The sequence below is a fragment of the Onthophagus taurus genome, chromosome 7, assembly GCF_036711975.1.
Source record: "Onthophagus taurus isolate NC chromosome 7, IU_Otau_3.0, whole genome shotgun sequence".
Classification (NCBI taxonomy): Eukaryota; Metazoa; Arthropoda; class Insecta; order Coleoptera; family Scarabaeidae; genus Onthophagus; species Onthophagus taurus.
The window spans coordinates 33321107-33345509 of record NC_091972.1 but is presented as its reverse complement, the minus strand read 5'-3'; the positions used below and the strand labels follow the sequence as shown (position 1 = coordinate 33345509).

Sequence of the window (24403 nt, the reverse complement as noted above, 5' to 3'; positions counted from 1 at the left end):
AACGCTCATAATAAATCGTTTATATTCTCGACGATGATAAGGATTACGAAAACTGAACAAGAATGATTTATGAAGAAAAGAAATTACGATGATTTTGATCGCCAATTTTAGATGAATACAACTCCTTGGCAGATCCAACGTTGTCTAGGGATAAGATATTTTTGATGACAACTTAGTTATGTCTCAGCGGTATTATATTTTAAATTAGTTTTAAAAATATTTGAATTGGTAATTACCCTAATTTAGGGTATTCTCCCCTATCATAAAAACGGTCTTTGAAAATATTATTTTATTGTAGGCATATTTTGTGTTTGTACAATGGTAAAATTTTCTTTGATACTTAACGCTTTAATCATCCTTTTTACTACCTGATTTCTTTGTTAAAAAAAACGACAAAAATAAAGTCGCAACAAATAAAAGGTAGGAAAAACCCAAGATTTTGTCACAATGTAAACCCATTTTTTTTACTTGTAAAATTTCCATGAGAATAATAATTTAAAAAAATCTTTGTTAAATTATTTCCCTGAAAATTAAAAAAAAAACGATTTCATTGTTTTTATAGATTTGATTTATTTTTGAGTAACTCTAAAGTTACAATAAAACAATCACAATTGGAAATAAACGAATGTTTAAAAAAAAGAAATTATAATACAATAATTACAGTAATAAGTGTAACGAACAATGTGTACTTACAATAATTACTTTATGTTGATTTAGGATATTTAAACAACGCGTTCATATACAAAAACCACGATCAACGACTAGTACATAAATTAAAATCACAGAGGCGGTCGCGACCAATAATTTAATTCTAAATAACTATATAATTAATGTTATATTTACAACGTTTTGTACAAAAAAAATTGAAAAGAAATTAAAACAAATAATTTCTTCAACAATGTTTCATAAATTACACTTCCGTCTTATTCTGATACGGTTTGAACAATTTCGGTTTTTCAGAAATTGAGGTTCGCGTCGCTTGCGTTAAAAGACCTTCCGATGGCGGACTCAAACTGATGTCAGAATGAACCGGAGATGTCATTATCGGCGACCTCGAATGTTCCAATTTCATGGAAGAATAATGTGGAAAATCCAATCCCAGATTGAGATTTAATGGAAGTGGAGCGTGAGCCGAGTGAGGAATTCCCGTCGATCCGGGAAAGTTTTGATGAAATCCTAACGGATTCGGTGCCATGGGGGGTTGAAAATTTTGGTACGAATGATACCTAGGATATGGTGGAATGTAAGAAGCTGGTGGTGGTGGTGGGTAATGAAGTGGTAAAGTTGAAGCTGCCGCTTGAAGAATTGTCGCTGCAAAAGTTGGATCTGTATAAACTGCTGCGTAAGGCCAAGCAATTGCCATTCTTTGACGTTTATCTTTCATTCTTCTATTTTGAAACCAAACCTGGAAATAAAGAAATTAAATTAGATTTTTAATGTTAAAAAACTTTTTTAACCCAACAAAGAACTTTTAAACCCTTAATTGCTCGGTAAACGTTATAAACGAGAAAAAAGCGGGCACTCATACAACAAAAAAGTTTTTTTTCTTTCATCATAAAGAATGGTAAAATCTCGCGAGCGTTTAGCGGGTCGTAAAGTATATGATTCCAACTTATCTATCCATTAAGCTACCGGCCCCGCGAGCGCGGAGACTTTCGTTTGGAGTCGGCGCTTTTGACGGCTTAAAAGCCCTATTAGCGTCTCATTTGGTCAGGGGACGGGCGTTAATTGCTCAAATTACCTTTATTGTACTCTCAGGTAGGTTCAGTTCCGCGGCCAGCTCACACCTTCTCGGCCTCGATACGTAGTTTTCCTTGTAGAACTCTTTCTCAAGTCGAGCAAGTTGATCTCTCGTAAAAGCCGTCCTGTATCTTCTGATGTTATCATTTTGATTTGTTGATGGAGATGAATTTAATTTTGTTGATTCTGCCAATGAACCATCGACATCTTAAAATAAAACAAAAAAAATTATTTAGATTTTAAGTTGATTTAAATTTTGATTTTTGAGCAAACATCAATATTTACTCTAAAGATTTTATTAAATTGATGATCAAACAAAAGTTTAGACAAAATCAAAATACTAAATAAATTGTTTGAAGTCCGGAAATTTCAACTTGACCAAAAATAACTTTTAAGTAGTCCACTTGAAGTAAAAAAAAAATTACCTTGAACATTATGGGTGGTATTTGGAGATTGTGGTGGACTTGGATGATGTGCCAAGGCGTAATGCGGTGGTAAAACCTCGACGACAACATCCTTTTGTTGATCTTGTTGATAACTTTTGTAATGTGCCATTTCCAAATAAAAACAACACTAACAAGTTTTTAACACTAAAAAATGAGTTCAAAACTTCAAAGAAACTTCAAGTTTAGAAAACCAGAAACTGCACAAACGAACTTTGTTCGATGAACTAATGTCCTGTTCGGGTCGTGGTCCTGTTTAATACACAGGACGAAGGATACGGAGGGAGGAAGTTGTTGCTATTGGCTGCGGTCCTGCGAAACGTGATTGGTCGCCCCTCCTTCGTGATCCTTACTGATGGTCGGGATAAGGCCGAAATTCGTATGGAAGGTCCTTATGGATCCTTAGTAGATGTCGGATGCTATTAAACTCGACGTACGGCCCAACGGTAGACGGTGCGGCAAGTTAATAAAGGAATCTTGGCCGCTACCGTCACTGCTTCTGGTTGCTGCTACGAAACGGTGGCCGTATTGATTATATTTTTATGGACCAATAAAGACGCTTTAGCAGTTTAATTTTATAGGGGAAAATGCGACTACGATGTCGTTTCTACGGATAACTTATATAGAATCATTAAGAGCGGTTAGGTTTATTATTCCAATCGATTGTGTAAACAATTATTGATTTTGATCATTTAAAACACTCGTATGGAAATTATTATCACTATTTAAGAGCTGTTTTAATAAAAAAAAGTTTATGCAAAACTTTTCTTTTTTTCTGCACAATATTTATATGCGTTGTACAAATAGATTGTTCTGGCATCCGAAAAGATGATTATTTCAAGCAATATTAGTTCATTAGGCATGTAGACCTTGAATGATCAAACCTTCAACGCCGCAAGTATCAAACCTTTCACGACTCATTACGATCATAAATATTATTGATTCAGTATTTCATGTGAAAATCCAAATGTAGGCTAAGCATCAAATAAAAGTCTAGAGCATTCAGCCCAGTATTATTCTAATTGATTTACTCGGATCTTATTTTATTAAGCATTTTGTTTGTTCAACGCATAACATTACTTATAATATCGCCACTAAATAACAGTTATCATATTGATAGTCTACCTTTGTATCCAATATTTGAGATTATAGCGTATAGGGCACACTTTCTTGATCAATATAACATGTTCAATCAGTCCAAAGAAGCATATGTGAAATTCTGTCCCTTCTTTTTATTTCATATATAAATCTCAGACAAGACTTTTTCAGACGTTGAATTTTAAGGCTACTAGCCACATGAAGACAAAAATCATAAATTACGTCGAAAATTGAATTACAAAGTTAAATTCTTAAACGCAGATTCAACAAGTTGCGATTACCGTAGAGTAGCCGAAGCGTAGCATAGAATAAGTAAATTAGATACATGTGCATGAAATCTAAGTGATGAATCGATGGTAACGCCCAAGTTCTTTGCCTCATTGCTGAACTGTAAACTAACGCCATAAACACTGATGGCAAGGGATTCTCGAACACGGGTAACAGCACTCTGATTCCCAAAAACCATAATGGATGATTAATTCGGATTAATATTTAGGCACAGTTTAGAAGCACGATGAATCAATTTGTCTAAATCATAGTTAATATGATTCTGAGCAGTATGCACTTGAGTAGGATCAAACGACAAATAAAGCTGATTACTAGTATCAATTAAGTAGAGAATTGGGCTTAAGATAATACAACAGCCTGATCAGACTGCGATTTATTAAGTAATGTTCAGAAAAAGCACAGGCATTGCGCGATAAACCGGCATGCCAGAGAATTGCCAAAAGCGTTTTATGGTAGACTTTATGGTAGAATGCCTTGGAAAAGTCAAGCAGAACAAGAACCGTGGTCCTGCCAATATCCATTCCTCTGATAATAGTATCAATAACTTTCAAGAGTGCAGTAGCACAACTGTAACCTGCTCTGAAACCAGACTGGGTATCAGGTAATATGATAAAGATTTCGAAATGTTCTCTTAATCCACAAGCAACAATTCGTTCTAAAATCTTAGCTTTGCAGGTAATACACTGATCGATCTTAAATCATTATGATTGGAATGATTAGTAGTCTTCGGTAGTCTTCTCCTAAATCAAATAACATATTAAATTGTGCCTTAAAAAACACAACAAAATAGTGTATCGTAACAGCGATACGTTGGTTTGCTTACAAATGATTAATTACTTCTTATTTTTATCATGATCGATTACTACTTATTACTTACTATGTTATCTTACTTTTCAACGTCACGGTTTCTTGGTAATTCTTTGATTCCTAAGTACCTAGATATACACTGCAATATAACTCCCCCCTCCTTAACTTCGTAGTCCTCGAGAAGAGATGGAATTTTTTTGGCCGAACATACAATTTTATAATATAGAGTCATTTATTTTGTAATAACTGTTATTTAGGTTATTCAAGCGAAAAATTCCTCTTAGCTGTATATTAGGAATCAATCTATCACAAATCTCTTCATATTCACATACGCTTTGGATATAGCAAAGATATTCTTTTGCTTGGAGATTTACACAGTTACTGTTGGTTAACAAATAATGAGGATTAGTTGCGATAGATGATGATTGTGGTTGAATTTGAACAAAAGGGTTGTTACTAATGGTGGAACGGATATCCGGAAACTATCCGGTATCCGGCCGGGTACCGAATAGTTACCAAATATCCGGCTTTGGCCGGATGTTAAAGACCAATTAATACTCCACCATTCACAGGGATTAGTATCATTTTTAGGCGATGGACACTGCAGATAATAATCAAATTCAATCCTAATAGGACTTTTTTCATTTAATACAACTTTATTTATTTCAGGTTTGTCATTAGCAACCTCATGGTAACAATCCCAAAACGATATCTGAATTAAATCTCTTGTTGCAGTTAATATTAATTGGTTGCAACATGGCATCCGAAACGTCAACACTGTTTCAAAAGACGCACGGCTTAACCTGAAAGTTTCTAGTTCTAGGTCTAGTGTTAGTTCTAGTGATAGTGCTACTATTAGTTCTGGTTTTAGTTTAAGTTGATCTTTCTTATCTGCTTTCTTATTAATTTCATTTCTGTTCAAATATTGTAATAATGTGGCAATATAGAGTATCATTTCAGAAATGCACAAGAACTTATAAGCATAATGGCCGGATAGATTTGCCGAATAACCGGATATCCGGCCGAAAGGAATGTGGTATCCGGCTTTTCGCAAAATCACTATCCGTTCCATCACTAGTTGTTATCAAAACTTAATATTCCTCATTATCAATTATAGGTAATCTCTAGTATAAAATTGAAGACATTTTGTTTCTGATATGCTTTAACATGGACTCAACTTTAAATGAGAAATGTGTTTTCTAATATGACTTCGAATGAGAATTTATGGTTTGGGTCTAAATGAATTAATTGCATTTATTGTACAGTGTATTCCGTTTTATGAGATTTATCATTTCAATAATTTCTTCCGATTGAGCATTTATTCGCTTGAGTGATATAAGATAAATTACGTTTATATTACGTTAAATATTACGTTTATATGTCATGTCTTAGACAGTACCTTAGTCACAATAGTGAATTGTTAATTATCTAAATAAGATCTTATTCTGTCTACCGCCTGTATAACGACAATAAGTTAGCGATATGATAGCAGCAGAAAAAGACCAAACAAATGAATCATCAGTTCAACAGACTACAGTTAGTTACAATGTTCCGAAAAGTACTTTCCAAGCCTGGCTAAGAAAAATATTTTAGGTAAATATTCTCGATCAAAAAGAAAACGACATATTGTAGACATTCCCAAAATGGAAATTTAGTCTTCGGTATAACCTATGAAGATCATCGCCCGTTGTTATTCCTAGTGTAAGGATATGGCTTTTTTCAATGTCAATGTTATATATCTCCAAACCTGTTCTTCGGTTGTATCATGTTGACAATTCATAGATGGGCAGCTTTTCTCTTTAACAAAATGTACTTGACGGACTTGTCTGGTTTTATTGGTATTACAGTATTTATCTGGGCCAATAATTACAACAAGAAAGAAAGAAAAACAAAATAAAAGTATGTATATTAAAAAAAAACGTTGGCCCAAAAGGGCTATCGACTATAGTCTTTATAGTCTGACTTTTGATTTTTAGTGTAGTAAATTTGTTTATGAGTTAAAAAAAAGTAGTTCAAAAGAAATTAGTTCATGCTCTAATTAAGGAAACGTTAATGCGTAACAAAAAAGATGTCACAATATGACCTTTCATCAAAAACGGTTTGTCCAATTGTCGCAAAAAGTTTTTGAAGAATCGCTATTGTTCCGATGGCCGGTAGTTTACAGGGTGAACTTTGTCGGTTATTATATTTTACAAAAAGAAAGATATTTTTGGAACACAGGTAATTATCATTAAAATGAACGTCGCCGAGAACAATGGTTGGAAATTTCATACTCACCGACTGGTGGTGAATGAGGTACGGTGAAAGAGTTTTATTGCTTTTTACTATTCATTTTTTAAAAAGACGTCTTCCGTTTTCTTGGAACCCGGAAAAAACCTTCTCTTTTTATGTTTCGGTAGCAAAAAGGTCCAATACCTAGAATTATAAGGTCATTAACTTTATTTTTTTTCTTCTTTTTTTGTGTAATGTTAACCGATGAGTTGTAAAGAGTGAAACGTTTTGTTGATTAGAATAAAACCTAGTCCTGTTGTTTCCTAAACCAATAATTAGAATTAAAATGTTTTCTGTATTATCATTAGTCATTCCTACATTCGTACATCATAAAAACATATATACGTAAAACATAATAAAAATATTAGGAAAAACTTGTTAAAAAATATTTTAATATTTCATGGTCAAAATAAATCATGAAGTTTCTCTTTTTATAGATTATTCTATAACTCTAATAAAAATTGCAAATCTCATTTTACATAAAGATGTGCTTGTACGATGTGGCGTATAATGATTCAATCAAATTGTAATATTTGTAATTGATTGATGAAGAGAAGACAACCACTCTAATAAAATAGTATAAGAAATGTTTATCTAGCAAAAATAGTAAGAATTGTTATCATGTACCCAGAAAGAATTCTTCAGTGTAATCAACGACTTTATAACCATATTGTAGGTGTTATATTGCTCACATTACATTGTTAAAGAAACAAATGTAGGCACTTAAGTATAAAAATGTATAAGAAAATGTCGTTCAAACCAGATATTATTAAAATTGATTTTATTGGAGAAAAAAATATATTTAATTTTTTCATTTCATTTACCCTAAAATGTTTTGGTTCAAAATTGGTTGTAAAATGTTCATTAAGCAGTTACATTTACATATCTTACAGCTTAATAATCTAAACTCTAAACTAATCAAAACTAATAAGATTTATTCAACGAATGAAAACCCCAATTCAACTTGCCATGACAAACTGAGTAGACTAGTTTAGGATTTCAATGCTAAACTAGGATATTCACTCTGGAAAAAAATATAATGCGCAGTGTGACATTTATTTGAGGTAAAGTTGTATCCTTGTTATCTAAACTAGGTAAAATTATATACGATGTAGTTAATTTGTCAAATCATAAAAATAAAAATGAAATTTACACTGTTGTATCCAATAAAACTGATCGACAAAAATGAATTTTTAAGTTGTCACATCAACTTTTTTTGACATATTTGACTTTATTTTGGCAGGGGAAAAGAGGAAAAAAATTGACACCCATATATTTTTTTGTGGCAGCAATTTGACTAAATGTGAGACATTTTTATATTTACAATTAAATTAAAAATATGATTCTTAAAATTAAAAGTCAAATCTCTCTTGCATGCGTCCAATAAAAATTTTCCAACACACGGATCTCCATTTGCCTGTTATCGTTTTTCAATGTTGGAAATATCCTGATGGAACATTTCTCCATGTTCGTCGCTCTGCCAAGGTTCTTGGGAAAGCAGTCTAGATGGGAAAGTAAACATGAATTTTGAGTGGCATCTTGTCAACTTAGTATCCGAGGCTATTAGCTATTAGATTAGCTATCACGAGCTTACTTTAAGTGGGCGAAGAACGCTATTCTGTAACCAAAATACCGTGTCAACCGGGGAATGACAGACATGCTTTAGAAGTCGATAAGATACCTGGGGAAAGAGATCTTTGGATTCGTTGCCAAAACAAAATTCTGGACATGGTTCGACCTTTAATACTAGCGAAATTTCTATCGTACTGTAAAAAACTATGACCACGCAACGAAAAATATTTGTGTATAACTTGAAATTGGCCAGTCATAGTCAATGTTAAGAGAAATCTCGTTAGATCATGGTTTCTATTTTGATTAATGGATCGGATGTCATGGTATCAATGAAGTAGTGCAAACTTCGTTTGGAACTTTAGTTGCCACTCCTTCTGTATATATGTATATAGAGAAAAGATGGAGTTTCCTCTACCTATATCATTTTAACTTCATTTTCGAAGATAAAGCATTTCCTAGACTGGCATAAAATACAAAGATCAGTTCTGCGCCACTTCTCTGTTTACAAATCGCTGTCATTTCTACAATTTTGCTTTAAAACTTGAGCAATGATGTAGAACTTGACCAATTTTCTAGCTTCAACCCAAGTTCATCATCAGCAATTAAAGTTCGATACCTTTTCATACCCGTGTTGCTATTGAATGAAAATATTTTTCATATTCTGCAAAAGTAGCATTGAAATGACGCTTTTTCATTCCTTTTTATGAATTTCTCTTTGCTAGCAATTACTATCAGTGATTAATACTCCATACCAGTTTGTATTGCCTGAACGGCAGTCCTGGATCGAAAACGAAAATTCTCTGGTTCAGGCAGATATTTGCATCAAAATATATTTATTAAAAAATATTTAAGATCAGTGCTAGAATCGAACTAGAATCGAAGATCGCAAGATTAATTGATGCGGAGAGATCCGTCCTGATTCACAAACTGAGATGTACCAAATTTAAGAGAGAGAAAACGTTAGACAATTTGAACTTCCTTCACAAGGCTATCCACCTGAATGTTACACCCAACTCATTCAAACTAAAGATCCCGAAACAATTCAATAGACATAAACAAAAAATGGAACAACGTCTCATCCGAAATACCATCAAAATCCAATACAAAATCCTGTCCGAACAAGAAGCCATCTTGAAATTTATTCATAGAGCACTGCAAAAACATTTACACTACATCGAATATGAAGCTCTAAACAACAAAATTAATGAAGAAATCCATTACAAGACCCTGGAAAATAAAAACAAAAAATTAAGGAAACTGGATAGGTTAGTTAAAGATAGAGATAATTTTCTAAAACAATCCCATGGTTGTAATAACAAGAATTTCAATAAGTTTGACTCCCCTAATAATAATGTTAAAAATAAACATAAAAATATAAATAAAGATAAGAATGACACTTCAACCCAAAACTTTTACAATTAAAAGAATTAATATTGACAATCCTACTATTAATATTGATATCTCAGATATTGATAGCTTTAATATAAAGCCTGTAGATTTTGCCATAAAGCTTGAATCCCAATTAACCTACAATCAGTCCATTAAACAGATTTTTTCAGACAATAGATCCTTGATTGAGGGTATCGGCAACCCGCCGGCGTCATATAATGTTAAACAAAACAGTAGAACACGCTCTGTTCCTCGCTCAGCCCTTTTAAATAAAAAGATTTCTAAATTTAAATCCAAGATTGATAATAATAATTTAATCGTTACTACTGGAGACAAGGGTGCGGGTATTGTTATTTTGGATAAGAAACTGTACATTAGAAAAACCTTAGACTTCTTTTTAGATAACAACATAACAGAAATCAATAAAAACCCCACGATTACATTTAATAATACCTATAAAAAATTCATTAAAAATAATTTGACCCACTTGAAAAAATTTAATATCAATTCTTTTAACTCAATAGAAATGAACCCTCTCATACCTTGTTTGAAGAGTCTCATTAAACTACATAAACCTGAGAAAAGCATCCGTCCTATCATAGGTAACATTAATACTCCTACTAGTAAAATTTCAAAAATCGCTCCAACCTTTCTTTATCACCATTTTAACCCTCTATTTTCTAACACCATAAAAAACTCTTCAGATTTGATTAATAGACTCAAAGATTTCAACCTTAATAAAAATTGTAAATTAATTTCTTTTGATATAAAAAATCTCTACTCAAATGTTCCTATATCACAAACTTTAGATTTTGTCAAAAAACAACTTATAAAATCACAAGATTTGAATAACCTTAACATTTTAGAAATTTCATGCTTCATTGATCTTCTTAAGATAATTTGTAAACAGAATTTTTTCACATTCAATAATAAGTTTTATAAAATGATGGACGGTTTACCTATGCGTTCTCCCATCTCTGGTATACTTTCAGACATCTTTGTAAACGAATTCGAAAAAGAACTTTTTTCATCCAAATACAACCTTTTCATTAGAGACATCAAATTTGATGCAAGGCATGTTGATGATATCTTCAGTATCTACGAGGGTAACTCTGCAAAGTTATCGGCACTTTTTAACATTTTCAATAATATCAATAACTTAAACTTTACAATAGAATTGGAAAGTAATCGAACACTTAACTTCTTAACTTCTTAACTTCATATTTAGAAAACCCACCACTACTGATAGTATTATTCAAAAGAACTCCTTTACATGTGATCAACACAAATTAGCAGCCTTTAGGTTCTTCTTTAATCGTTTATATAATGTCCCCCTAAACTACATTAATCTTGTTTCAGAAGTTAAAAGAATAATTAAAATTGGTTTCAACAATGACTTTTCCCTAGCTGACATCCAAAACATTTTTTACAAAGTACATAATTCACAACTAAATAAAATTATATATCCTCACCACAAATTGAAAACCAGTTTTGTTGTGTTACCTTACGTTCCCTCGATCACTAACCCCCTTTCACGTAATCTTAAGAAATTTGGCATCACCCCTGCTTTTGTATCCCGAAATAAAATTCATAGTCGTTTAATTAATAACAAACACGTATTTAAGAGCGAGGAACTTAGTGGTGTTTACAGAATTGATTGTCCGGACTGCGATAGAACCTACGTCGGCCAAACAGGACGTAATATCAACACCAGATTTAAAGAACATATTTCCAAAAATACCTCTGCAGTCCATAAACACATCAGTAAATATAACCATAACATTTAGTTCGTTAATTGTAAACTATTGAAAAACATTAAAAAGTCCAAAAAAATGGATCTCTATGAAGAATTATACATTAACATTCTTAACAAAGCAGATAAACTCATCAATGACACTCTAGATCACAATGTCTTTAGACACTTTACTATGTTTATTTAATTCCACGCGTTTATATTTAAATATTTTAAGGTTTTTTAAATATTGCAACTTCATTGAGATCCCTTTCTTATCTTATCTCCCGATCATGCGCTAAACTGTACTCGTACGCCATGCGGTTCTTCACACTCAGTCCTCGAGGTCCTCGATAGATATTCTTACGCACCAGATGGACTCTCAATAATTTTTTAGTTTTTTGGTTTATCAACAATTTCAAAAATTTTGTATTAGTAAGTTAACTTTTTCTAAGCTTCCATCATAAATCCTTATAAATTTATCTTTTCAGCTTCAATTTTGGAACGTTCAAACTTTTTTGGCTTTTCTTTAACGATGAAAATCATGTTTTAAAATTAATTCTTAAATTCTTTTGTTATATCAGGCTTTTAACCTTGTTAATAAGTTGGAATTTTTGGAATTTAAACTTTAGAGGTTGTTCAATGTGTCGTATTTTCTATACTTTTCCTCGTGGTTCCTGTGAGATGTTAATTGAATTTTACTCTCTGACTAATATCTCGTAATTTGGCGGTAACTATTAACATCCTATTATCTAGTTAATTTTAATAATAACAAATAATTTGTACATTTCAGTCGTGCCAGAAGAAGAGAGAAGTTACTCCCGAAACTAGTAGCACTGATCTTAAATATATTTTCATCGTTAAAAAAAAAAAAAAAGCACTGATCTTAAATATTTTGTAATAAATATATTTTCATCGTTTTCTCAAATTTTTTCTTTCGACCATTACGATGAACCTAGAATCGAAGATCCCAAGAGATATTTGCATGTTCACAGATGGATCAAAAACACCGGAAGGGGTCGGGGCACGAGTATACTGCTAGACACCTCGGATTAAGCAAGCTTACAGCCTGAGTACGTACTGCATTGTATTCCAAGCGGAAGTATTTGCTATTGACATGGATGCTAAAATCCTTCTTGAGAGAGGGGTGAAGAATATAACAGTACAATTTAGCTCAGACAGTCTCCAGGCGCTGCAGGCCGTGAAAACGGTGTCGAGTCTGGTTAATGACTGCAAAAGAACATTAAACGCACAGAGTTGTGATAACAGTTTCTCTGATCTGTGTCCCAGGTCACTCTGGGGTTGCTGGCAATGAAACGGCAGATAGGCTAGCACGAGAGGGTGGCGCTAAAGCATTTATGGGGCCAGAGCCAGCAGTTGGTGCATCATTTGCGATGGCCAAACATAGGATTGGACTGTGGGCTGAAGAGAAACTTCACTTACTGTGAACCAGTTCTCCTGGAATGAGACATGCTAAGGTGTATATTAACATCACCACTGTCAAACCCGGGAATATTTTAGGACTTGCTCGTAGCAGCATTAAAGTGCTAATGGGTGTCTTTACTTGGCACTGTCGATTAAAAACACACCTCAACTTGCGTCTACTAACTTGGGTCTAGCCGACGATGTTGAATGCCAACGATGTGCGGAGGACTAGGAGCATTGTTTTGACGTTGAGCATGTTTTGTGCCACTGTCCTGCTGTTAATCGTATCAGATTCTCAATTTTTGGGTAGCAGTTTATCTCGCCAAAGGATTTGAATGACTTTTTACCGAGCTAGGTATTAATATTCGTTAAAAATGGACTGCACAGTGAAGTCTGATAACGTTATCTATCGGGGTACAATAATAATAATAATAATAATCAATTGCTTTATTGTTCTCATAGCATACAAAAAAAAATCATTGTAATAAATCATTGAAAATAATAGAAGAAAAAACAGAAATAAACAGAGAACTAAATTCAATAATTACCAATAATAAAAATAAAAAAATAAAAAATTCATACATGAGAACAATCTTATGGCATGGTTCAACTCATGTTGTTCTTCCACCATACCATAGAGTATTTAAACATTAATAGAATGCGCATTAACTGTAACATACAACAAAAAAACATTATGCAGGTGCAAAGCCTTTTCTACAAACGTGAAGGTCACTGCCGCTCATGCAAATAATTTAGCACGTGTCTTTTAAAAGTTATTGATGATGCACACACTGTCCACTCAAGAGGAAGTTCATTCATTGTCTTAGCGATCTGATAGGAAAACACTTTTTGAAAAAAGCTGTATGAAAAATAGGTGGAGATAATCAGTATCAATACAGTGTGTACATCCCCGCGAAAACTTATTTCGTTATAAAGGTAAGGTGGCTTATAAAGATGGAAGACCCGGTGGTAGAGGAATACAGAGTGCAGCACCCTCCTTCCCTACATGTTTAACCATTTTAATTCCGGCAACTTATCACTTTCATGATCACTTCAGTAAAGACCAAACAGTAAACGTATACAGGAATTTTGTGTTTTTTGAATTTTTTCTTTTAAGACATAGAACAAAAAAGGAGAGTACAGAACATCTGCATAGTTAGATCCGTGGGCCGCGAAGCATGTTTGGTTGGTCCGCCTACCCAATATGTAATTTATGTAATGTAATATAATAGAATGAACTTTAAATAATGAAACCAAATATTTAAATTAACCCAAAAAAATTAAATATTAAACCGTCAAACTTCTGTCAAAATTCGACAGAAATGAAATCTTTATACCTTTTTCTACCAATATATTTAAATATTTACACAAACGGAAATGAATACTCAGGTTTGGTTGCTGATAAATTCGCCGGACCAGCATTACATAAACAACTCGATAACGAAGCTCGTAAAGCTCAATGTTGCGCGAAAAAAATGCGATGTTGTAAAAAATTACCACCTCCGCCAAACATCGAAATAAGAGCCGTAATGGCGAGATGTACAAATCCACCAACATATTGTACAAAACGACGTAAAATGAATAAACCCCTATATCAAGGGAATACAGAACGATTAACACGTTTTCAGGGATTTGATGAAGACGAACCTTTGGTTCAATCTGAAGTGACGAAATGTAATAAAAAATTAATACTTACGATGAAAATCAAAAACGAGGGTGAAACGAATACTCGAAGTCAATTTATAGTTATCGATCACGTTTATGATCCGATTTCATCGATGACTGTAAGAATTTTAAATCCGTATGTTATTAAATTAAAACAAGATCACGTAAGTCAAACATATCCATTAAAATTTTTGGATTTCGTTAATTCCGAAGCTAGAGAGCAAGTTTATAACAAACACGATGGTAATTTTACCGGCTGTTATATGGATGATAAACGACCAACATGCGGATTAGTAAAATATCAAGGACGCGTTATTCCTTTCAGCGGTGGTTATTGTTGTTCATGCGACGCCCAAAAAAACGCTGAAAGACAACCGGATATGGAACAATTAGAACCAAAGGTGGGTCCTAGTGACCCAGCATTTTTAATGGATGCTGTTCAGTGTCCCCGGACGAATATCAAGGAAAAATTTTCTAAGGATAATGCTAAGCGACATGATTTAGGGGTAAAATCAGATAATTTGTTTTATATGAAACAATCCGATCGAGATGGGCGGGAAATGTATCGGAAATACCAATCGAAAGTTGTCAGGGAAAGTAGTGGTCGCCAACAAAATGCTGATGAACAAACTTTAGGAAAATCAAGATTTGGAATTGGTGAAGGTAGTGATTTTAAAAAATTACGCGGTATTAATCAGAATTATTTAGGTAGTCAATATGAATCGAATGGTCAAAGTAATGTTAGAGAAAATGGTAAGTAGAATTGATTAACATTTTATTTGATTCTGATCATATTTATTAATAAACGGTTATTCAATAATACGTAGATTAAATTTAACATACCACATATAACCCAGTTTTGTATTATGTATCATCTTCTACGTTTACCTTTTCTTTGTAAATGATTAAACGTGTTAATTTTTGTGTTAACAAAAAATGTCAACAATTCACATTTTTTTACTGACAATGAAAACATTGTAAAAGTATCTCCCATGTAGGTGCAAGTATGCTGGAATTTTTCTGTCTCTCTAAAATTCCTCGAAAAATGAATGATTTTTAACCCATTAACGCCTAAAGAAAATTGATGAATAAAAATCGACAAAGCAAATAAAAATCGGATTATTAGTGAAACTATATTAAGAAATACAAAAGATATATAATAAATTCTTATAAAAAACACCCGGTCTCATATCAGGACGATAGGTTTTCACATGACCACCTATCTTTTATGTGATATACGCAGCACTTCAATTATCTATCAAGTCTTTCCGCGAAATGTGTGTCTCAAGTTTCAACGCTGGATCCACGTTGAACCTTTGATACCGAGTTATCCCTCAAGTAACTTCTTACGATACTTCGACGAAACTCTAACTGATGCATATTTATTTATGAAAAAATTTGATGCACTCTTCAGGCATTTGCAATAATCATATCTAAGAAATAGGTAAACAAAACCTTTACGCCAACCCTATACAACGAAATACATTGATCTTGTAGAAAATAATTTTTGCTGGGGAATGTTTTCTTTTGATTTTGTAGATTTAGACCAACGTTTCACGTACTGAAATAGTACAACTGTGTCATAATTGGTCAACTTGGAGCAACGTTGTTGTCTTTCCATTTGACACACGAAATTTGATTTTGTTGATCAAACCTATAATGTGATGATCCTTTGTCTATTTATTTCATAGTTTGTGGGTCCATTGTTGGGCATTTTGTAATCTATTTTCTCGTACTGTTCCGGTGGCTCTTATACCTTTTTCTTTCAAGTACCATAAGAGGATACGATGTGAAATACCTAATTATCGAAAAAAAATTGTGGTTTGTTGAGTTAGGAATGTATTTTGTAAAGTGTAGAACCATTTAACTCCAAGTGGTGTTCCCCAATCTGTGGTTTCAATATGTCTTTTGCCACAATACACATCAAATCCTTAGCAATACCCAAAAGAGCTACTTACCATCCAGTTTATACATATATCCAAATTTTACTGGTTTCTTATAAATTGTTTTTGCAGGATAATTTAAACTTTATTAATTATAAAATAAGTTCAAAATTAAGAACACATCACTGAGCTGATCGATTTGTTTAATAATAATAATAATAATGTTTATTCCCTCAAAAACAAATATTTACATAAATATATATACATTCATAACAAATATAGACATCAATGCAACGGGATCAATTTATCGCAATAAGCGATATCTTCTAAAAATCCAACTGGTAACAGTGTATATGTAATTTTAAATAATTAATTATGGCTACCAAAAAATTAATACCAAATGATGTGCTAATAAGACTGAGCGAATGAGCATATTTGAGTTAGAAGATAGTTGAAGAGATAACAGATGGTGCCTCAAGGCATTTTTAAGACCTATTAAACTAGCTGCATTGCGAACAACGGCAGGCAAGTCGTTCCACAACGCAATCGACTGCACTGTAAAAGATCTGTGGTAGATTTCAGTACTATGGACTGGAAACATGAGTGTAGAGTCCGACATTGATCAAGTGGGCAAGTCATGTGATGCTAAAAAGTAAAAGGCATCAGACAAATAAGCAGGAGTGCGGGTATGGACTATTTTGTACAACATAGTAAGCATACGAAATGATCTACGACTCTGGCAAATCATCATCTGCAGATTGTTACGATATGGAGTCATGTGCTGAAACTTTCCTAAATCAAAAATCTACCGTTTACAATTGTTCAGAAGTCTTTCTAATTTACCCCGAAGAGCTGCGGACAGATCGAGATACGCACCATCGGCATAATCAATGTGTGGGAAAATGAGAGAATAGTAGTGGTAGCAGCGAAGTTTTTTCAAAGTATGGAAACAGAAGTAAACCCTCTTACAGACTCCCTGAACTTGTGGCCGCCAAGACATCGCCGAATCCATTACCACACCAAGATTTTTGACCGTATTAGAAAACGGAATAACGGTGTCGCCAAGCCTAAGTTGTTAAGGTATTAAATTGTGCCAGCAGGGGGCGAGTGCCAAATGCAATGGCTTGCGTTTTATCTGGATTCAGGTTATGTCCATGATGTCTTGACCAGTCAAGCACGCTAGAGAAATCGTTGTTAAGATGCAACACAGCATCTGGGAGGTTGTAAACAGTTGACGAAATATAAAGTTGAAGGTCATCTGCATACAAATGATAGTTACACGAGATACCATCACTAATACTATTTATGAAAATTGAGAATAGCAAAGGACCCAGCACACTGCCCTGGGGAACTCCACATTTGATGTCACTGGAATCAAGACACACAAGAAGAGGTAAAACCAATAGCAGGAAGCCTAGTTAACAGGAGGGCATAGACCACAGAATCAAAGGCCTTACTAAAATCAAGTTACACTAGCAAGGTAACACAACGCTTATCACAAGCAGATCTAATATCATCGGTGATGTTAATCAGTGCTGTAGTAGTACCCTGCCCTTCATGAAAACCAGACTGGAACTTGTTAATCAGATTAAACTCCTCAAGATATTTCTGAATCTGTAAATAAGCTAAATGCTCAATAGCTTTTGACAACGTAGATAGAATAGAAATGGGTCGATTCGCCAGATTGACGGAAATATAGACTGTTCAAACGAACAGTTGAAAATATGTGTTACACAAGTAATAACTATATTTGTTTATTATCAATTATCATACCGGCAATAAACTAGCGGTTCATAGTAAGCCTCGGTCCACGGTAGCTTAAATTTAACTTTTATTTAATTTTTCTTAATTTTTGTCCTATATAATGAATAAAGTGCATTTTTTTTTGTGTGAATTTACTTTACTATGACTCCCACGAACTAATATTTTGTATCATAATATAGATGAATGCATGACGATGTTGGGAATATGTTCGGCACGCTTAATGAAAGTTCAAGACTTCTAGAAAGCTTGGTCTTACAAACTAATATATACATCTTAACGAATCTGGTCATCTTAGTACTAGAACGGATTGGTGGATTACGTTTTGTGATGAAACGAGTTCGAATAGCCCATGTATACAAATCACAAGACTTACGCCGATAAACAAAGATGAGAACATAAAATACAATTATTACACCAATTCTGATATATCGTACCGAAACATGAGTCCTGTTCAATAGAAAGTGATAAACTTGACATTTTTGAAAGAAAGGTATTGTGTAGAATCCGGGAACCAGTTTAGGATCGGAACATGTTTAGGATGAGGTACAACAGCGAGATGTATCAGCTTTTCCAACACTCAATGCATGAGTTCAGGGAAGAAGCCATGTGGAAAAGCCACGGAAATGTTGGGAAGACGCAGTGAGCGATGACGCATAAGATTTGTTGGTCCTTCGAGATTGGAGGAAACCAGCATCAGACTTGGAGGCAGTACTGAGGTGCCAAAGCAGTGCCAAAGAAGTTAGCCCACAGGGATCTATACTTGGTCCACGATTTTAGAATATCCATTATGATGGTATTCTGGAGATTAGTGAGGACTATGTGTACCTTTTTGTGTATTCTAACGATTTGTAGATTTAGAGATGCGATCATCGATAGATGTATTATTCTAGAATGTTTGTGGCTGTTGATAGAACAGTACCGTTTTGAAGAAAAGGAGTACTTTGAAAAGGTCGCCAATTACAGGGTAGGCTATCTTACATAGTTTAATTAATCGAAGAACTGAAGCCTTATGACGTTTTTGGTTCGTCCAATGGGATGGAGATCGCTTGGTCGAAGATGCGTCTTATGACCGAAAAATCATCTTTTCAGATGAAGCCATTTCCTCATCGAAGGCCATGTCAATAAGGAAAGTTGCAGCATTTGGGGCTCAAAAAATCCAAATGTCATCATTGAGATGCCGATGCACCCAAAACTAGTGATTGTTTGATTGCTCATGGATCTTCAATAGCTTCAACTCGGTTTAGAGTGGATGAATAAATGTGTATATAGAGGAGTTTAGAACGTTAATCTTATTCTTCGAATTTTTATAGATTAAAAAACCTTTGCTGATAGAGATTGTGACACTATGTAATATTTGTGTATTTGAGCTTCAGTTGATTAAATTAATAATCTGTAACCTAAAAGACACGATTGTGGTGCTGTTTAAATAAGTATTTGCGTTTGATGATGTCTTTACATTGATACTAACATATAGTGAATGTTACTTAAGATGCAATATACAAAAATATATTTCCATAGAAACCAGGGTGTACCTAATTACTTTCTCCTACATAAAATGTAACATGTCAATATAATTTGATATTACAGTAAAACATCGATATATCGGATGAATGCGATATAAATACTCAATAAAAATATACAACAATCTAGCGCTGAATAACAAATACAACTAGACTAACACTAGCACTAGAACTAACACTAGACCGAGAACTAGAAACATTCCGTGTAGCTGTGCGTCTCTTAAGACGGCTAAACCTGAATATTTCTCGTTCTAGGCCTAATGTTAGTTCTAGTGACAGTAGGTAGCACTAGTTAGCATAAGATATATATATCACTATGTTGCATATTTTTATTGCACTAAAACTAGAACTAACACTATACCTAGAACTAGAATCATTCGGGTTTAGCCGTCTTGCGAGACGTGTGGCTAAATCCGAATGTTTCTAGTTCTCGGTCTCGTGTTGGTTCTAGTTTTACACTAGCACTATCATTAGAACTAACACAATACCTAGAACTAGAATCATTCGGGTTTAGCCGTCTTGAGAGACGTGCGGCTAAACCCGAATGTTTCTAGTTCTCGGTCTAGTGTTGGTTCTAGTTTTGCACTAGCACTATCACTAGAACTAATACAAGACCTAGAACTAGAATCATTCGAGTTTAGCAATACTGAGAGATGTGCGGCTAAATCCAACATCTCGAATTTTCCTAGTGTAATTTTTTCTTAAAACTAACCTAATGTTGCATATTTTTATTTCACTAAAACTAGAACTAACACAAGACCAAAACTAGAAACATTCGGGTTTAGCCGCACGTCTCTTTAGCCGTCTTGAGAGACGTGCGGCTAAACCCGAATGTTTCTAGTTCCAGGTCTAGTGTTAGTTCTAGTTTTACACTAGCACTAAAACTAAAACTAACACAAGACCTAGAACTAGAATCATTAGGGTTTAGCCGTCTTGAGAGACGTGCGTCTAAACCCTAATGTTTCTAGTTATCGGTCTACTGTTAGTTCTAGTTTTACACTAGCCCCTATCACTAGAACTAACACAAGACCAAGAACTAGAATTATTCGGGTTTAGCCGTCTTGAGAGACGTGGGGCTAAATCCGAATGTTTCTAGTTTTCGGTTTAGTGTTAGTTCTTGTGTTGCACTAAAACTAACACAAGACCTAGAACTAAAATCATTCGGGTTTAGCCGTCTTGAAAGACGCACAGCTAAACCCAAATGTTTCTAGGTCTAGTGTTAGTTCTAGTTTTAATTGTTATTTAGCGTTAGATTGTGGTATATTCTTAATGAAAAAAATAGAACACTAGACCTAAAACCATAAACATTCAGGTTTAGCCGTGCATCTCTCAACTTTATACTTCTATACTTCATTAAATACAACTGAAATAATTAGCTAAATGTTATATTCACCTTTTATCAATTATCAATTACAGGGAAACAACCAATGGAAACACAAAAATATCAAAAATCAAGAAACACCAACCCTAAAGAAACCGCCAAAAACCCAAACATTCAATCGCTCCCAACTCAACAAGCAATCAACTTAAACAAACCGTCAATGCACAAAATTTTAACTCCCGTTGACTTCTTTAAACCTGAATCCAACCCGGATTTGGCAAGAAATTCAAATCCAAACGGTCCACATAACGCGAATTTTCCAAGACAAATTCGTGATTTAGACGAAAACAGCGGTCCTCCAATCGAAGATGATGAAGATCTGGATCTTTTGGAAAGCATTTATAGCAAACGTCAAGTTCAATCTAGCGGTGTTCAAAAACGAGGTGGTCAAAATTGCGCTGATCGTTATACCCCACCGCATTTAAATCCCGACACCTATCACGAAAGTGCACATTGTTTAAGATTTTCGCCAGTTTGGTACGGTGTTTACATAATTGAAAAACCGTTAGTTGAACAGGAAATTGTAATTCAAATTTTTGAAAAGTATGAAACCGAATGTGGACAAGTTAAATGGAAAGATATAACCGATGGAAAGAAAATTCGTTTAGGAACATTTTCGCCTTATTACAAAGATGAAGTTCCAACGATTTCGTTAACGTTTAATTCGATGTATAACGATGAAAATTTTTGTATCGCATGGAGAAAAATGAGATTATTAATACCGGAAGGGATGAGAGTTTCGGATTTGGTTAAATATGCGGAAGCTAAAAGTGGACCACCAGAATATTTAGTTGTTAATTCTGAAAAGATTATTTTATCTGGAGAGCAATGTGATGCCGCTGGGGTAGGGTTTGAAGCATTCTTTAAACAACCAAATCGATGTTCAATGCCAAGAGGAACTTGTTTACATCATCAACCAAAACATATGTGGTTACATGATAAAAGACTTGATCGATCCGGTAAGAAAGGTTGTTATTTTTTAAAGTATCATGGGAAACTTGCAAAAAATCCAATTAGGAAAAATGTTACAAGTGACGAAAGATATTTAACATTAAATTATTATGGAAGATATATTAGTATGATTGATATGGAAGTTAACGCTGATTTTAACGCGGTTTTAAGACCATCATCAACCGGTGTTCTTACAGAAGTATACATTGATAGTACTTGTCCAACAAGAACCCATATTACAATCAAATTAACTAACGGTGGGTTATTATCAAGTAAATTTATGGTGCGAATATGTGATTGTCCATTAGATTTAAAAGGACAATTAAATGATTTGAAATCAGATTTAGTTTTAATATCACCACAAAATCAACACATTTTTAAATTAACCGTTTATCATCAACTTGATGTTGATATATTTCATTGTTCTGTAGAAGCTTTAAATTGTAAAGGTGAATTAGTGGCTTTAAGACGAATCAGAATTCAAAAGCAAGATCGTTGCATTTGTACATGGCATTGTTTATGTGCTTGCATTGGTTCAACAAAAGGTTTAAAATGTATTGCAATGAAACTAGATCATTTTCACGCGGCGGGATTTCGTGGTGGTTTACCAACAACAATTTATGCAGAACACGAAATGAGTACAGATGATATTATAAGAATAACTATTTATTTGATAATATTTATATTTGTAACTCTTTTATTACTTGGTTTAACAAAAGGATTAATTGGGTTATGTTGTTTACCGATCGGAAGTTGGGGATTAAATTTACTTTTAGATCTCCCAAAACCAATGAAACATTATTATGAACCAAGATTAAGAGATAGAGATGTTGTTTATGACTCTGAGGGTTGGCCAGTTCATCCAGCAACCGGAGAAAGAGTTCGAAATCTTCCTGCAACCGCTGAATTTTGTGCTAACGTACTCTTTTTTTATACTTATCCAACGGTTGTATTACTTTTGGTTATAAAAAGAATATGTTGTCCAAATTTATCGCGTCGTAAACGAATGAAAGACAGTGGATCGTGGTTTAAGAAAAAATGTGAGGCGGCATGTTCTAATAAGGAAGTTCAAGCGAATAGTTCGAATACCACGACAAGCCAAAGAGGGAGTAAGAAGAAACAACCGTCGTGTTGTGATCCGGTGAAAAAAGATTCGAACAGAAAAAATCCAATTATTAAGGTAGCAATTACTGAACGACAAAAACAACCATATTCAAACTTGTCATCATCAAGCAGAAATCAGTCTCCTAAGCGAAAGAGTGGTAATCATGAAGATTGTTATTGCTTCAGTAGTGGCGATGAGTTTGGTGTTAATCATCCCAGCAAATAAATCAAGAAATCTTAAAATTTCTTTTCTGAATTTTAAACAGGTAAAATTTTTATATTTTTGTTTTTCGCAGAATATATATATTTTTTGCAGAATAACAAAGCTGTCTTTGTTTCAGGAATTTATATGGAACTTTATTTAATAAAGCGTTGTTTACAATTGAGTATATACATTAGAGTGACTTTATTATTTAATATTATTGACTTAGTTATAGACTTTTTGAAACTAAACAAAATAAATGTTTAAAATTGAGATATGTTTTTGCTTGAAGAATCATTTTAAATAAAGATTTTTCTTACCAACACAAGCATAATTAATAATAATAATGCATTTATTTTCCTGAAAGACACATTCCAGATAGATTTTCTATTACAAAACATATTCTTTCAGGAAAAACGGCGCAGTTCGGTCGAAAACCGCTTTTCAACTACACCAAAAAAAGAAAATAAAAAACAATAGCAACAAAAAGAAAACAGCAGCACTCAAAAACTTAACACAAGAGACCTGCACATACTTCAACACTAACCAAATAATAAACAAATGAAGAGAAAAAGAAAGGTTGCTGTCAATAATTAACCCAAGGTTTTTTACTACTTCCTTAAGAAGGACATATGTATTATCTACAGACATTTTAAGTTGAGCAAGTATATTTTGTCTTTGCCACTGAGGTGCAAAGAGAATTATTTCAGTTTTCGCAGGATTTATCCAAAGACTAGGACGTCTAGAGCAATCGACCACACTCTGCAAATCCTCATTAATACGTTCACTAGCAATGAATAATACAACTGGGTGTCATAAGCATAAAAATGAGATTTACAATATTTTATGTATGTAACAAACTGACTCGTATATATAGTATAAAGAAGAGGTCTAAGTACCGAGCCTTGCAGAACACCGGATGACAAATAGAGTGCATCTTAGGATTCATTTTCTTAGGATTTCTTAAATAATCACGTAACAGTGCACTTGCCAGGTCGTCCAAACCAACAAACTTTAAAATATAAAACAACAAATCGTTAATGGCATCAAAGGCTTTTGAAAAGTCCAAAAGACATAATAAGGTCGCATTTCCCTATCTAGGCCAGAAACAGTATCATCAACAATATGAAGTAGCTAGTGCGCTACAGCTATATCCAGGCTGAAAGCC

At 33.7% G+C, this 24403-nt stretch overlaps 2 protein-coding genes across 4 annotated transcripts; one reads left to right on the top strand and one right to left on the bottom strand.

Moving 5' to 3' along the window:
• Nucleotides 1-611: 611 nt before the first annotated feature.
• LOC111418206 (even skipped) lies at nt 612-2388 on the bottom strand. The gene is made up of 3 exons (XM_023050697.2): nt 2166-2388; nt 1742-1947; nt 612-1405 (listed from the first exon to the last, which is right to left on the bottom strand). Exons 1-3 carry the CDS (start codon nt 2293-2295, stop codon nt 911-913), a joined length of 831 nt encoding a protein of 276 aa, XP_022906465.1. The 5' UTR covers nt 2296-2388; the 3' UTR covers nt 612-910.
• An 11671-nt stretch (nt 2389-14059) lies between these two features.
• On the top strand, nt 14060-23508 carry LOC111422497 (uncharacterized). 3 transcript variants are annotated; one of them, XM_023055693.2, is made up of 4 exons: nt 14060-15087; nt 15139-15183; nt 21014-23299; nt 23375-23508. In XM_023055693.2, exons 1-3 carry the CDS (start codon nt 14088-14090, stop codon nt 23257-23259), a joined length of 3291 nt encoding a protein of 1096 aa, XP_022911461.2. In that variant the 5' UTR covers nt 14060-14087; the 3' UTR covers nt 23260-23299; nt 23375-23508. The 3 variants fall into 3 exon arrangements, with proteins under 3 accessions (XP_022911461.2, XP_022911460.2, XP_022911462.2); XM_023055692.2 differs by having other exon boundaries at nt 14060-15183; XM_023055694.2 differs by lacking the exon at nt 23375-23508 and having other exon boundaries at nt 14060-15183; nt 21014-23109; nt 23166-23253.
• The last annotated feature ends 895 nt before the right edge of the window (nt 23509-24403 follow it).